The following is a 16,665-nucleotide window of genomic DNA, read 5'->3' on the forward strand; positions in this document are numbered from 1 at the left end:
CCTTCATTTCATTGGGACATGGCCAGCTGAGCCAGGTCAGCACAGTGAGACTGAGAACCCCTTTAAAATGCCCAAGGCAGTGGCAAACACTCCACAGGGTTGGAGCAGTTACCACTATTGCCTTCCTCCAGGGTCCTTTTCTGCCCCTCAAGAGAAACCCCGTGTCTGCCAGCAGCCACACTCTGCTTTCTCTTCCCTGGCTCTGGAAACCTGTGCTCTGCTTTCTAGTTCCCTTCCTATCTGGACGCTGGCTATTATCTGGGACCTCTGGGTCTGGCTTCTTGTTCTTAGTGCGTTTGTAAGGTCTCTTATGGCCGACTAGCATCCATGTATGGACCACACGGGGTTTATCCCTCGGTCACTGATGCACTTATGCTGCTTTCATTTACCTTTTGGTTGTTAGGAACATGTATGTGTGGACTCTGAACTACAAATTATACAAAAGCTGCTACCAGGAAGTGGAGTGCGGCTGTGAGAAAGCTAAGCCCTACGACTGTCTTCTGGACAACAACAAGAACTTAGAAACGCTGAGAGGGCTGCTGTTGGGACTGCCGAGGGGAACTGAGCGGAGCCTGCAGAGGTGGGAAGGAGCTGCCATCTGAGGCGGAGTAAAGGGCAAATCAAGTCTGTAGCTGGAAGGCAACTGGCATAAGTGGCGCCCACCTACTTTCAGGAGCCCCAGTGATTGGCATCTAGTAGGCACCCAGTGAATGCTTGTTACAGATGGTGTTCCGCAACCCTACCTAAGTCATTTAACCTGAGATACCCCGTTCTTCATCACAGCACCACGGCTCAGCACGGTCTCGCGGCTGTCAGTCCACGACGGCTGGGGTCTTCACTGGCAGCCTCTCTCCCTCACTTCTTTAGAGACAGTCTTCTTGCTCATGTCTACAAACTCGGCCCCTCGCAGCACTTGTCCCAGGCAGCCCTCAGTTTACCTCTTTCCCCTCACATTTTGCATCAGTCTTCTCTGGAGAACTTTCCTTAGGTGCTTGCTTAGGCGGAGATTTAGCAATGCAAAAATATCCTATCAACAGCTCTCAGCTGTAGAGAAGCAAACCTACCAGGTAATACAGGAACGAGAGGTTGGTGGCAGCTGCACTTTTCACTCTGCTGTCCTTCTTTTCAAACATCTTCAAAGTGTCTACAGCCTAGAAACAGCATGTCTGAAATTACTGCCCGTCATACAGCAGTATCCAAAGGTACGGTTGGGGAAGGGGTCTGTGTGGACTGGGGACAGAGGGGACAGGGGAGCAGCTAGAAATTCAAGAAGACAGTTGGCAGGAGAAAAATTTCATTCAAGAACTCTTCAAGCAGGAAAGGGTGGAAATCTTATCGCGAGGAATCACAGTTGCATTAAGAGCACACAGATGATGTAAGAGCCCATCAGACCGAGCTGAAGAAAGGACAGATGACTGGAGGCGGTCAGCTGGGAATAGTGAGCCTTGTCAGTCAGAGAAGCAGTTCCCTCTTCACCCTGCAGCATGGCTGGGATGAGGACCTCAAAACTTTTACCTAACTTGGTATAACTTCTTCGTGACCGAATATTCTGAGGCTTCTAGTTACAGCTATTACAGACTAATCTGTGGACTATTTTCCAACAGAAAGCAACCAGAGAAGTTAAAGAAACACTATAAACAACTTGGAAGCACTGGAGAGCTACTGAGGTAACTAGAACTTGAAGACCAAGATCCCACAAAGGGTTCCGAATAAAGTACAGCAAAAGGATGAATATATTTTAAGAAAAATGTTCTTTAAAAAGAACACAAGACAGAGGCGAGCACAGGAAAAACGGCTTTTATAAATGTAACTGGGATGCTCGGAGGAGGAGGAAAATGAATCGCTGAACAGTTTTCAAAATCGATAATAGAAAACAATTCTGGGAATGTTACCAAATTATTATCTAAAGTAGATAAATATAATTACATCTTCAAGTCCCAAGAAAGGAAAGTACATGTTTAGCTACCTGCCAAGTCTGATAATGCTACACAAATGGTATGTAGAACAGTTAGACACCTTACGCGAACAGTGCGTGGTTATTCAACCTAGAAATGATTTTCATACAAGAAGGAAAAGGCGAAAAGGGATAGTGGGTTTTTATTTTATTCCTTTTTAAAAAAATATATTTATGCTTGACATCTTGGTGTTTCCGATTTATGACAAGCACTTGTGTGCAAGCAAAAATCCTGCCTCTGTTTCCTGCCACCATCAGCTACACCTACTGCCACTAGCCAGGAGAATGTGCCACGCAGGGCTGGAGTCTAATGCTGGGCCAGCAAGCACGCTGATCCAGGTTTGAATAAGAATGAGTTTTTAAACTACTGGATTCCGGGGTGCACCCAACCACTGAGACAGGGGGGCCGATCTATTGGGAGCTCACCAAGGCCAGCTGGACTGCTACTGAAAAAAACATGGGATAAAACCGGACTCTCTTAATGTGGTGGACAATGAGAGCTGACGAGAGGCCAAGGAGAATGGCACAGGAACTTTCATCTGGCGATGGATCGAGAGAGAGACAGAGACCCAATTTGGATCAACCGTCTGAGCTCTTAAGGTCCAAATGAGGAGCAGAAGGAGGGAGAACATGAGCAAGGAAATCAGGACCACGAGGGGTGCACCCACCCACTGTGACAGTGGAACTGATCTATTGGGAGCTCTCCAAGGCCAGCTGGACTGGGACTGAATAAGCATGGGTTGAAACTGGACTCTCTGAACAAGGCGGACAATGAAGGCTGATGAGAAGCCAAGGACAATGGCACTAGGTTTCGATCCTAATACATGAACTGGCTTTGTGGGAGCGTAGCCTGTTTGGATGCTCACCTTCCTGGACCTAGATAGAAGTGGGAGGACCTTGGTCTTCATGTAGAGCAGGGAATTTGGACTGCTCTTCAGTATCGAGAGGGAGGGGGAGTGGACTAGGGGGAGGAGAAGTGGAGTGGGGATAGGGGGAGGGGAGCGGGGGGAGGGGGCAATATGTGGGAGGAGGGGGAGGGAAATGGGAAACGGGGAGCAGTTGGAAATTTTAAGTAAAAAAGAATAAAAAAAAAATTAATTAAAAAAAAAAAAACAATGACATCGTGAATTTTACATGCAAATGGATGGAAATAGAAAACACTATCCTGAGTGAGGTAACACAGACCCAAAAAGATGAACATGGGATGTACTCACTCATAATTTGTTTCTAGCCATAAATAAAGGACATTGAGTCTTAAAAAAAATAAATAAATAAACTACTGGATTCCAAGGCTACTGGTGTTGTGCAGGTACAGCTGGCCGAGAATGTAGAAAGGTCTTGGTGTGATGCTTAGCATCACAAGACAACAACAATAACAACAAAACCCCAAATTTCATAATGTTGGTTCCCATATGCTAGCACTATTTCAAACAGTTTCAATGACCTTAAAAAACGGTTAGTCATTTCTAGGCTAGTCTAACACCAGAAAGGAAATACCCTACATCAAGCTGAGGAAGGAAGGCAGACCACAGTGAGCTCAAGGTCAGTGTGGACTTCACAGCAAAACTCTGCCTCAAAACACAAAACCACACACACATGCACACACACCAACCAACCAACAAACAAACAAAAAACACCCCCCCAACCAAACCAAACCAACAAAAAAATGAGCAAATAAAACAGGAAAAAAAGGAGATAACAAGATCTGAGTTAATTTTAATAGAAAAAGTTAAGAGTGCTTATTTTTTTAATTTTTATTTTATTATATTATATGTGTTAGTGTTTTACCTATATGTATGTCTGTACTCTGTACTGCTTATATGCATGAGGCTTGTAGAGGTCATAGGGGGCACTAGATTCATGGAGCTGGAATCACAGGTGGTTGTGAGCCGTCATGTGGGTGCTGGGAACCAATCCCAGGTCCTCTGGAGAACAGCCAGTTTCTTAACTGCTGAGCCAGCACTCCAGCAGCAAGAATGGTTAGTTTTGGATAGACAGTTATAAAAATATGAACTATGGCAATGCACTATTAACCTGTTTTTAAAAAATAAAAACAAACTTAAAAATATAATGCCAAGATAAAACAGATAGAATTTTCTCCACTATGTCTCCTATAACAGTATACTTCATATTCATAGATTATTTTTCAGGTCCCAAGATCACTTCAGCAATGTAACAAAGACCAATTTGTCTCACATCCTATGATTCCACTGCAACAGGGCTTACAGTAGCTGTCTGTTTGATACATGGTTTCAAGGAACTCAGTTGACCTCAAACTTAACAATAGCTGAGGATGACCTCAACTTCTGATTCTCCTGCCTCCACCTCCCCAGTGCCAGAATTGTAGGCATGAACCACTGAGGCTGACGGTGGTATTAAAAAAGATTTATTTTAATTATTATTCTAATTATGTGTATGTGTGTCCTTGTGTGGTGATGCACATGAGAGTGCAGGTGGCCTAGTGTCCAGAGGAGAGTGTCAGGTCTCCTGGAGCTGGATATATAGGCAGCTGTGAGCTTCCAGACGTGGGTGTTGGGAACCAAACTCAGAACCTCTGCAGAAGTATGTGCTCTTAACCTCTGAGCCATTCTTCCAGCCCCCGACAGCAGCGTGTTTAATGGTTAAAGGTGTGATGGGTTAATAAAATGACAGAACAGACATTCCAGAGGATTCTCTGGAAGTTTTAGTGCTTTGTAAATACTGAAAGACTTAAGTATGGTGATTGGATACACACAATTGCCCACTTCCTGGTCCTACAGCATAGCATTAATTACTACATGAACACAGGGATACGTCACTCTGTTCTCATGTTCAGAGTAAAGGGTGTTCTCCCCAGTTTCAGGAGTGCAGTTACTCCTTTCTATTGTCTTCCAGACAAGAGGAGGATCCTTCAATCAGGAAGAAGAGAGAAGGCACAGGCTCGGCCAGTTTGGGGAAGGTGCTATGGCTTCCCAAGCCTTGCTGCCTGGGTCGAATGAAGTTATGAGTTGCAGGCACACATGATGCCCTCACCAACTTAGGAACCAGGAAACCACGGTCATACAGCTTGCTCTCTTTGCTATCCTGCTTCTTCTTAAAACCCTGCAATCCTCTGCTTCTGTCTCAGCTCTGCTCTACCTGAGCTAGCACGGAAAGGAACAAAAGACTCTACCTCACCCCCTAGACAACCAGGTAGGAGCTTGCCAGTGAGGGATGCCAGGGTTCTAAGCCAGTGTCTAGCACAGGGAACCCTTCAATCCCAAGAAGCATTTGAAATGGCCTCTGAGAAAGCTATTCATAGAGGACAAGACAGGAACATCGGACTGCTATTTGGGCTCCCCGCACACACCTGCTTCTCCATGCCTTAGCACTTTGCAGAGCAGTCTGGAAATTCCTAGGCCTGGGCCAGGGTTAGTAATTTAACAATATGATGTGTAAGGAAAGTGTTTGGTTTTTTTTTTTTTTTTTTTTTTTTTTGGTTTTTCGAGACAGGGTTTCTCTGTGGCTTTGGAGCCTGTCCTGGAACTAGCTCTGTAGACCAAGCTGGTCTTGAACTCACAGAGATCCGCCTGCCTCTGCCTCCCGAGTGCTGGGATTAAAGGCGTGCGCCACCATCGCCCGGCATAGTATTTGTATTTCAAGAAACAGAACCAACATATAAAAAATTGTTAGAGTTTTATGGGTGGGGTAGAGCTCAGGGGTAGGGCACTTCAATAACGTTCTAGAAAGGAGTTTCCCTGTGTTTGCCACTTGGACCAACAAACATGAGATGCTGCTGAACTTACTTGGTTAAAGTCCTTTTGTCTCAAGTATGTAATCGCTTTGTTAATCTCCAGATCGTTGGCCAGCTCTACGTACTGAGATGCTTTCACTACTTCCACACACCTACAAGAAAGGCGAGACAAAAGGGGTACTTGCTTTCATTTCACTTACTTGTGTTCTTGACCCCCCATTTTCTCTCTCTCCAAGTATGTGTACGTGTGTGTGTTTGCACAACGTATATACCCATTTTTGGGTGTATACATATACATATGTGTGTGTGCACATATACGGAGTCCAAAGATCAAGGTCAGTGACATCCTCTATCATTCTCCACCATGACAACGGCAACTCTTACAAGAGAAAGTATTTAACTGGGGCCTGGCTTACAGTTTCAGATCAGCATGGCGGGGAGACTGGCAGCAGGCACAGCAGGCATGGTGCTGAAATGGTTAAGAGCTAAATCCTGGTCTGCAGGCAGAGAGAGCCTGGGCCTGGCATGAGCTTTTGAAACCTCCAAGTCCACCCTCAGTGATACACTTCTTCCAACAATGCTACACTTCCTAATCCTTCTATTCTTTCTAATAATGCCACTCCATGGTGACTAAGCATTCAAATATATGAGCCTATCAGGGTCATTCTTATTCAAACAAAAACACTTACTAATTTTAAAAACAATTAGCTGGGCAGTGGTGGCACAGGCCTTTAATCCCAGCATTCAGGAGATGGGGGCAGTCGATTTCAAGGAGTTCAAGGCCAGCCTGGTCTACAAAGTGAGTTCCAGGACAGCTCAAGATGTTACACAGAGAAACCCTGTTTTGAAAAACAAACAAAAGAAGAAAAAGAAGAAGAAGAAGAACAACAACAACAGAAGGCATGGGCTGTTTCATTACCCCTGCTCCAGGGAATAAAGAAGAGGAGTATTTGTCCTAAGGGTGTGGATCGGTGGCCTATTCCATAATTCAAAACACAGAATCCTTTCTTCAACAGAGGCTTTCCTGAGAAGCCTTATATAGAAGAGTCTGCCTGCCTGACACAGGGGCAGGGGACTCGAGGTCTCTCTGCACTGTACCTGACAGGGACAGAGGACTCGAGGTCTCTCTGCACTGTACCTGACAGGGACAGAGGACTCGAGGTCTCTCTGCACTGTACCTGACAGGGACAGAGGACTCGAGGTCTCTCTGCACTGTACCTGACAGGGACAGAGGACTCGAGGTCTCTGCACTGTACCTGACAGGGACAGGGGACTCGAGGTCATCTCTGTACTGTACCTGAAAACTCAGAACTACACAGCAAATATTTATTAAATGTTTACTACATGTCAGACATTATGTGTTGGTATACGGGCTGCAAGAGTGAATACAGTAGAGAATAGGAAAGAACAGTAAGGCAAGCTCTTTACAAAAGAATTTAAGGAGTCTGGGGAACAACACTCGTCTTCCACAGATACTGCAGCTCAGTTTGGAGCACAAGAATGAATGAATTGAGAAAAGGAAAGGTATCCTAGGATGAATAAACAATGCAGAAGACCAGCAAGCTGGACCTATTTAGGAGACTCAATTGCTCCATGGGGTAGAAAGCTCTTAGGAAGTGGAAAGAGAGATGGCCTGAGAAGCAGGCAGAAGTCACGTCATTCAGAACTGTGGCAAGACAAGAATGCTCACTGTACTCTCAAAGTTCAGGACAAGGATTGAGGACAGTAAGAAACTGAGTGTCGGCGCAAATTCTGCACTTAGAAGAATTACTCTAACAGTGGTGGAGAACCATCAGATGATAGGTAGGCAGGATGGGAGGGTTCTGAACAAAAAGAGGTTTGAACCTATACGGCAGGTAGAAAGAGGCTTCAGGAGGCCATTCTGAGAGAAAAGGAGGCAGAAGTGATGGGTGGCTGCTGGAATAAAGGACATGGAGCTAAGCTTTGATCTCTGGCTTGGACAGCTGCTTAATTAGTGGTATCATTGCCTCAGATGGGCAGTTCAGGATGGTGCATGTAAATTCACGTTAACACAGGTTAAAAGATAAGCTTGGGACTAAAAAGTCTGAATTACAAGCATAAAGAACATAGAGAACACAGGCTGAGCTGGCAGTTGAGCATGTGAGCCTACAATACAACACTGAGTTTTAGAAAAAGTACTTGGGATTTGACAGATATAACCGACAGTAAGAGGCAGAAACATTGAACTGAAAAACCTTTCTCCTCACACATCCAACACAGACTGTCTAGAGGCTTCTACACAAAGAGAGCTTCTGTTTCTCTTAGCACAAAAACTAGCTGTCTTATATTTAACTCACTTCTGTGACTGACTTAATGAGCACAGGGCTGTCCGACATTCCAAGCCCTGCTGTGCAGTGGGTCCGGGTTCACACTGCACCCTGAATGTAGCAGCAGAGAGGAGGCTCTCATCAGCTCCTCGGGACCCACTACTTGCTGTCACGGCACACAGAATCGTACCAGCTCATCACAAAGAGCATTATGAAGGACACGGATAAAGAAGGGGATGATGGCTCAGTAAGATGGCTGAATGACTGAAGCACTTGCTGCACAACCTGACAACTTGAGTGTGACTTCGAGGCCAACCTAAAGGAAGGAGAATGGACTCCACAAAGTGGTCCTCTGCCTTCTCTGTGTGTGCCATGCCACCCGCATCCACATCCGATAAATAAAGAGATAACGCGGTGCATCCTGGTGAGATATGGAAGGGTCCTTAGCACGCAGGGTCCTCCACCTTAAAGTCGCAGCACTTTGAGCACTAGATGTGCGAAGGGCTGCAGACATCCGCAACACCGAGAGCACTCTCCCTTCTACTTAGGCTGTTGTCCTTCCCTCCACTGTTATCTTTGCCAGTGTTTCAGTTCTCAACCCAGATAGCAATACACGATTTCCATGGCTCCATTTATAAATTAGGCTCTCCTACCAAATGACGTCATAGTGCCCTAGAAAGTGTTACTATGTCAGGGTAATAACCATTTAGATTGCTTTGTTGTTAATATAATCATTTGTCAACTTAGTTCAACTGTGAACTTCTTGAATGAAAAAACTGAAAAAGTTTTTTGACTGATCATTAACTTCAATAACAAGTATTTGCTTTTGGTGTAGCTGTTGCCTTTCTAAGCATGATAGTAAATCATAAATGACAAAGAAGACTGATAATTTCATTTCTAAAAGTCCTCCTAGAAAATCATTTATAGTAATTCCTTGTTGGATTAAAACTTTTTCAGAATTCAGACACCTGAGGTCAGAGGCAATCAGCCATGGTTTTCCCAATCACTGTTACCAACGAAGCTGCTAGTTCAACACCTGAATTATACCCTCAGTGAGCATCCTTGTTTTCCCTATGTGGTTTTCCAGCATGTGACAGACAATCCCATTAGTGTGGTATATGGAGCTTTAACAGCTGACCCTAGCACCAGGAACCAACCTGATTCTATACTCTCTGCTTGCTTTAAACCAGTTATAGCCTGGCTAAGAAGGTACTTTTGTCTTGACCACTTTATAAATTCCAATCTTCTGACTCAAATTATAGGGTTTTGCAAACCCCTCAGACCATGCTTCTGTTAGTGAGCACCCCAGCACAAGGAAATGGCGCTCTGTGCAGTTCTTGCAGATCTGTCAGCCTCTCTTGGGTCATACAGCACACTGGGACTAGTTCTCATGTTCTGGGCTCAGGTTGTTTGGGATACGTATACATATAGTCAGATGGTTTAGGTGCGGTTCTCAGAACCAGTGGTTTCTCAACACTAGCTCTTTAGATGCAAAAGAATGAAGTTAGGGCCAACCTTAATTCAGTCACAAAAGTTAACTTAAAGCCTAATTGTAAGGCCTAAAACTGTATAACTCTCAGAAGAAACCATAAGGCAAATGCTTTAAGACAGGGCTGGTGAGACGGCTCCACAGGTAGAGGCACACGCTGCTAAACCTCCTGACCTGAGTTCTGTCCCTGGATCCATATGGTGGAGAGAAAACTGATTCCCATGAGTATGACCTCCACGTGCACATAGTGGCATGTTCATGCCCTTCCTCCCAAATAAACATGTAAAAAACTAAGCCATCTGGTTTGCAATTATATCTTGGATATGTAACCAGAAGCACAGACAATGAAAGAAGAAACAGAAAAATTAGAATTTGTGCAGAAAGACAATCCACAAAATGTAAGAAACTACTTATGAGTCATAGCTGGTATTAATATCTAGATACAGAGAATTCCTAAAGCTCAACAACAAAATGACAACCCAATTCTAAAATAACAAGACTTGAAAAGACAATGTCTGATATGCTCATGAAAACGTGCTGAATAATACAAATAATTATTATCTCAAAATACAATGAGGTAAAATGTTCCTGTCTATTATATGAGAAACCAAACCAAAACATCTCCTCAACCACTTCTCCTCACAACTGACATGAAGGCCCTACTAAGGCAAAGGAGCTCAGATAGGCCTGATGGTAGAGGCAGGAGGACTGCAAGCTTGAGGCCAGCCTAGGATAGACAGCAAAACCCTGTCTCAGAAACCAACAGACAGACAAGGGAGATAGCTCAGTCAGTAAAGTGCTTGCCACAAAAACATGAGTTCAAATCCCTAGAAGCCTCTGTGACTCCAGCACTCCTCTGAGAAGACTGGAGGAAAGCACAAGAAAATCCACGAACATTAGAGGACCAGCTAACCTGCCATAAACAGTAGGGAGGAAAAGAAGAGAGACCCTGCCTCAAACAAGGTTCAGAAGGTGAGGTTCAACAGTATACACAAACGTGAGCACGCACAAACATACACACGCACAAACACACATCCTCCCCAAGCAAAGTATAAAGGTCAACAAGAAAAATGAAACTGTGATTATCCGTAGATGGTGTAATTGTGGATATTCAAAGAACATTCAGAGATGGCTACTCAAGTTAGTAAGTTAATCTGCTGGGGGCTGGAGAGATGCTTGGGGGTAGAGAATGTACTGCTTTTTCAGAGGACCCGAGTTCTATTCCTAGCACCCATGCTAGATGGCTCACAGCCTTTAACTCCAGCTCCAGGAAATCCTGGCCTCTTAGGCACCAGCATCACCACCAGCATGTGCACACATACACAAACATTCATTAAAAATACTGAAAGAATAAACTACTTTGTGAAGGTCAACGGGGATAATACATTAAAAATTGTATGACTATGTATCAGCAAAACTCAAGTAAAAAATTCAATTTAACAACTGAGATATTTACAACCAAAGTAATACCAAATAGGACAAATGTAACAAATGATATACTAGACTTAAAACTAAAATGTGTTACTGAAGGAAACTTAGAAGACCTAAATAAATGGAGGCATCTGTCATGGTCATGGGCTGGAAGGCTCACAATACGTAGGTGCTGTGTCTCCCTCTCCGCATCTACTGGCTGCAGCACCATCCTGAGCACTTCCCCTTAGGTCAAGAGCATGAGAAGAAAATCTACAGAGTAGGGAAGGAGAGCTGTGAAGCACTTGTTCAATAAAGGACCAGAACAAAAGATATGTAAAGGACTCCTGAGACCAAACAATAACAAAAACTATCAAAATTGGGATGGTGCACTCCTGTAATCCTAGGAGGCAGGAGGATGGAAAGTTCTAGAGTAGCCTCAGCTATATGGTGGGTTTAAGACTCGCCTGAATCACATGGGGACTCAAAAAAAAAAAAAAAAAATCCAAGGGCTGCTGATGGCTCCATCCCAAGTACCAGCAAATAAATAATTATAAAATTAAAACTTAGCAAAAGAATTAATCATATAAGATAGCCACTTGGCAAATAAGAAAGCCTTAGAAAGGATGCTTGATTTCATAGAAAATTACAAATTACAATGCCAATGAGATACTACTCCACATCAATTAGACAAGACAAAACTCAAGACACCAATAACAGATTTTGGCAAGGATGCAAAGCAACACTGCTAGGAGGAATTCAGAAGGGTACAGATGCTTTGGAAGACAGTGGGGTAGTTCCATACAAAATGGTCTGGCTGCTGCATTCCTTGGTATTTATTCAGGAGTTGAAAACGTAGGTTCAAACAGAAACCTATGCGTGCATGCTTTTAACAGTGTTATTCACAAATGCCAAAACTTAGAAGCAACCAAGGTGTCCTTGAATGATCAATGAGTAGATACTTGTGAAATGAAACATTACTAAGAGTTAAAATGTAATGAACTATTAAACCTCAAAAACACATGGAGAAAACTTACAGGCAGGCTACTGCATGCCAGAGCTAACATGAAAAAGCTACATAATATATGAGTTCAACACTATGACAGTCACAAAAAGATAAAACCGTGGAAGCGAAACACAGATCCATGTAGTTGAAGCTTTGAGCTGATGAAGGAATTAGCAGGGAAGTTTTATGGCAAAGGTATACCGGTAGATACATAAAATACAAGCTTGTTTTGTTTCACAGCTCAAAGGGAATCCTAAACCATCGGCGTGGGGTAATAACAGTGTGTCTGTGTAGGCTTATCTATGTAATCCAGTGTGGAATGGTGAAGGTAAGGGAGTCTAGGTAGGGGGTGATGAAGGCTATGTGGAGATATTCTGTATATTCTGTTCAATTTTGCCATGCCCTAAAATTAAGTCCATTAATTTCTTTTTCTTTTTTTAAAATTATTTATTTTTATTACACATGCATTGCTGTTTGTCAAATCCTCTGGAACTGGAGTTACAGGCAGTTGTGAGCTGCCATGTGGATGCTGGGAATTGAACCTGGGTCCTCTAGAAGAGCAGCCAGTGCTCTTAATCACTGAGCCATTGCCCCAGCCCGTCCATTAATTTCTTAAATTAATATTATTTATAGACTTGGGCTTAAATCTCAGTGGTTGGGGAGAGGGAGACAGAGACAGAGAGAGTACACACTGAAAACCGATTCTAAAGGAGCAACAATAGATACAGCAATCCTGAGGAACAAAGGAGAGGACTTATAATGCTTGTCCTATTCTGTCCTGCAGCACAAATAGATATCTTCTAGGGGCTGGAACTGCAATGTGTTGCCTGGAAACTCTTTTCCAAACTGTACTGTGTTCATATAGGCTCACAATAAACCTCCTGCCATCAGACTCCCCAAGTTTGATCCAGCCTCGCCTAGCTGAGCAAAACCGAGTTTTCCGGTTTTCTTCACACGGTCATTTCCCTGCTGGCAGTAGGGCTTGCAGGGACCCCCTACCCCCACCCCCGCTCATCCCCTCACCATAGTCCAGATTTCAATGTGCTAAAGTGTTTCACAGCAAAACTAGTAACCACTTAAAAAACAACCCCATGGCTACCATTAAAATCCTTTTAAGTAGAAATGAGCTCAAAAAGCTGGTCTGAATGACAGAAAGCAGTCTTTGGACTTCGAAGCAGCTTCCCTTTAACAGAATAATTTTAAACATACAAACACAGACCTGCTCAAGAAGTTAAATTAAACGTAAGGGTTGATTGGCATCTTTCTTAGGAATGTCAGCTTAAAATTATATATAAACAGAACAGATATCAAATGGCGTAATTTAAATGTTTTATTTAATTTCAAGTCTTAAAAGTTCTCCAAACACTGAACAGCTGTCATGTCTTGAAAAGACTGTGGCTTAATCATCGGCAGCTAGTGAGGTGCAGGGAAGAAGCAGAAGGCAGAAGCATAGCAATGACTGTCGTGTGGAGTGCTCCTGCATACTAATGCTAGAAGCCTGCCTCTTCCTGCCCTCCTTCACTCTCACCCATTCCTCCTCTCCCTGCGCCTCCTGTCCATTTCTTATTCCATTAAGTGTACAGAAAATGCCGTGGGATACCCAACCTCTCCTCCTTCACTCCTTCTTCCTCTAGCCACTGGTAGGATGTAGACAGGAATATAGGTTAGGAAAAGGGCTCCAATGCATGTGCTCAAACTGCCCACTTTGCCCTGAGACACAGCAGAATTCTCACAGGTTTCTTGTACAAACCATCTTCTTCCCAAGCTAGGAGACAACTACGCCCAAATTCTTCCTTTAATTCTCTTCTGCTTTACACATCTCACTCACCTCCTGGACCTAGGGTTTTTCTAGAAGGCTGTGGACTAAGACTTCTGATACATTCCATGGTGCAAATTAACACTCTAGCTTGGAGAACAATTCAGGTTTGGCTATGCAGTGCCCCAAGGCCACCAGGCTGCTGTGGTCATCCCGTACTACCATCTCTGGCTTCTCGACACCTGTGTCTGCCCTAAGGTTCTCTTCACAACAGCGTACCACAGAGTGACAGAGGCTGCCCAGACACCCCTGGACTTCCTGAATACGGACGGAACACGGCAATGGATCCCAAGATGGTGGGCAAACAGCAGGTTCAGAGACAGAGGCCTGAGATAGTCTAATCTCAGTCATAAACTCTAAGGTTGTCTCCAAAGAGTATTACCCACTATGCTCTATCTGCAAGTATATTTATGTACATATAAAAAGTCATACATACAAACAGAGCTTATATGTGTATATTATAACATGGATACAAAATATTCATCTATAAACACAAATTCATATACATGTACATGTCAACTACTTCCAAATCCTGCAAGGCCTGAGTCCTGGAACCCTGACTAGAGGCAGTGAGGATCTGGAAGACAGACACGTGTTTATGCGGTACAGTACAGCACACAGGGCATGAAGTCTCTGTGGGTGACCAGGCTCAGGCAGTAAGCTGGAGAAGGCAACTGCAGCTGTTTGTCTTCACACACACTGACCAATCCCTCTGACTCCCCAGGGAAGCTTTGCCACCCCCTTCAGCCTGGCCCATACAGGTTGTTACCAATGGGACAATACGTCATTTGTCCCCTAGGTCCATAGGTCCACCTCCTAGCACTTTTTTTTTTTAATTGGCCGGTCCCAATTTAAAAAAGGAATGGGTGCCTATCTAGATAACACATAGGAAAATAAGACATATTTTAGGTTGCAAATGAAATCCTGAAAGCCCTTCATGGTAAGAAATATAGTAAGGGGCTGATGGCTCTGGCTAAGAGCACCTCTGAACCTCTTAAGAGGACCTTAACTTGGTGGCTCACTTCTGTAACTCCAGCTTTAGGGGTTCTGATGCCCTCTTTTGGCCTCCGAGAGTACCAGGCACACACAAAGTACACAGACATACATGCAGGCAAAACACCATATGGAAAATAAAATAATAATTAAAAATGTAAGAAATAAAAATAATAGAACACTATGCTCTTTGGTTAAAACAAATAAACATTCATATTTAAAAATGTTAAGCCAAGATAAAAACTGCATGAGGGTGAACCTAGATCCCTCCTATTGATGGACTGATGTGCGTCTCTTTAGACAGACTCCACTAGCAGTAGCTCATTCCCTATGTCATTGCCCTCTGTTAACATGTCCTAAGCAAACCTACCTTTTTGTTAACTGGGAGGCTATCATTTCACAACAGAAATAGACTCAAGAAGAATATTTACCTTGGCTTGAAGCAAGGGTCGTTAGGTTGAAAGAAACACCTGTCTAGAGTGATCTGAAGGATTAGAGATGCCACATGGGAGCTGTATACACTGTCCCCTGTGCCTGTGAGCCTAGCCCTGGGAGGCTGCGGTAGAAGGAGCAAGTGAGCTCCAGCTGGTCCACTGTGACGGCTAATCCTGGTTGTCAGTTTGACTAACCTGGATGAACTAAAGCACAAGCTGTTGACAGATTTTCTTGATTGGATTACTTGAGACTGGAAGACTCCCACTAAATCTGGGTCACACCTTCTAGTGGTAGCTCACATTAAAAGACACGGAAGAAGGAAGCTTTTGTTTTTTGCCTGATTGCTCTCACTCTCTCTGGCAAGTTCATCTATCCTGCTACTGAAGCGATTCTTCGCCTGTATTAGAGCTAACTTTGAGATCCCAATATATAGTGACGATCAGCAGAAATCCTCAAGACTCCAGTGCCAGGCAGGGACTGAGACAGCCACTGTTGACTACCTGACCACAGCCTGTAACATACTCTAAAACATCCTTTGTGTACACACACACACACACACACACTCATATATACATAAACATGTATATATATATATATATATACACATATTTTAAAGATTTATTTATCTATGTATTTTTTGTATATTTTTTTCTCTGCATGTTTTTTATCTGTGCATCAGAAGAGGGCATAGGATCACATGGGACTACAGTTATATGCTGTAGTTATAGACGATTGTGAGCCACATGTGGGTGCGGGAACTGAACTCAGGACCTCTGGAAGAGCCGCCAGTGCTCTTAACTGCTGAGCCATCTCTCTAGCCCCCTACGGTCTTTTTTCATTCTATCACTCTGTTCCTCTAAAGAACCCTGACAAATGCAACTACAGAATGAGAACCTGTCTCAAAAGAAAAGGGGAGGGGGCAGGCAAACAAGTTGGCTGACTTAATGGAGCACTCCTGTGATCCTAAAACTAAGGAGACGGAGGGAGGACGGTCATTCAAGGTCATTCCCAGCCACTTAGGGAATTCAAAGGCAGCCTAAGGTACAAAAGACTTTGTCTAAAACCCACAATGAAGGAGTAGACTTGCCTAGCCTGCCATGAACTAAGTCTAACTTAACAAAAGCAGTTAAGAATTAAAGTCTGACAAACAACACATTACACAAAAAACATTTACAAATACTGCTGTTTAGACAAAAGGGTCTGCTGTTTGACACAGTGCAGCTCCCAGTGCCACTGAGACCAATGAAGAGGCTGGAAGGAAAGAGGAGTCAAGGGTTTTCCTTTTTTAAAAATTATTATTTATTTTTATTTAATTTTTATTCTTTTTTTAGTTTTCCTTTGGGAAAAGAAATTTAAGAGTGAAGAATGGATAAGGAAGGACTGGGAGATGAGCAGGATTGGGGTGCATGATGCCACTGCCCAAAAAAATCAATTAAAAAAATTAAAAATTGAAGTTTTCATTTAGAGGAAATGTTCAGTCACACTAGTGTGAGTTTGATAAATCTTCACTATGCCACTTATAAACTAGCAGCAAAAATCCTAAGACAACTACAATAATAGTC

General features: G+C 43.5%; 1 protein-coding gene across 3 annotated transcripts in view; it reads right to left on the bottom strand.

The window, feature by feature from the left end:
* The window catches only part of Ift88 (intraflagellar transport 88), a 106,493-nt gene that overhangs the window by 54,333 nt on the left and 35,495 nt on the right, over positions 1-16,665 (bottom strand). For all 3 annotated transcript variants that reach the window (XM_057786582.1, XM_057786580.1, XM_057786581.1), the window contains exons 15-16: positions 5,719-5,818; positions 1,065-1,151 (exon numbers count right to left, since the gene is read on the bottom strand). In XM_057786582.1, coding sequence (XP_057642565.1) covers positions 1,065-1,151; positions 5,719-5,818 — 187 coding nt within the window. The remainder of the gene's footprint in view (positions 1-1,064; positions 1,152-5,718; positions 5,819-16,665) is intronic.

This window comes from Chionomys nivalis, chromosome 12 (assembly GCF_950005125.1).
Source record: "Chionomys nivalis chromosome 12, mChiNiv1.1, whole genome shotgun sequence".
Lineage (NCBI taxonomy): Eukaryota > Metazoa > Chordata > Mammalia > Rodentia > Cricetidae > Chionomys > Chionomys nivalis.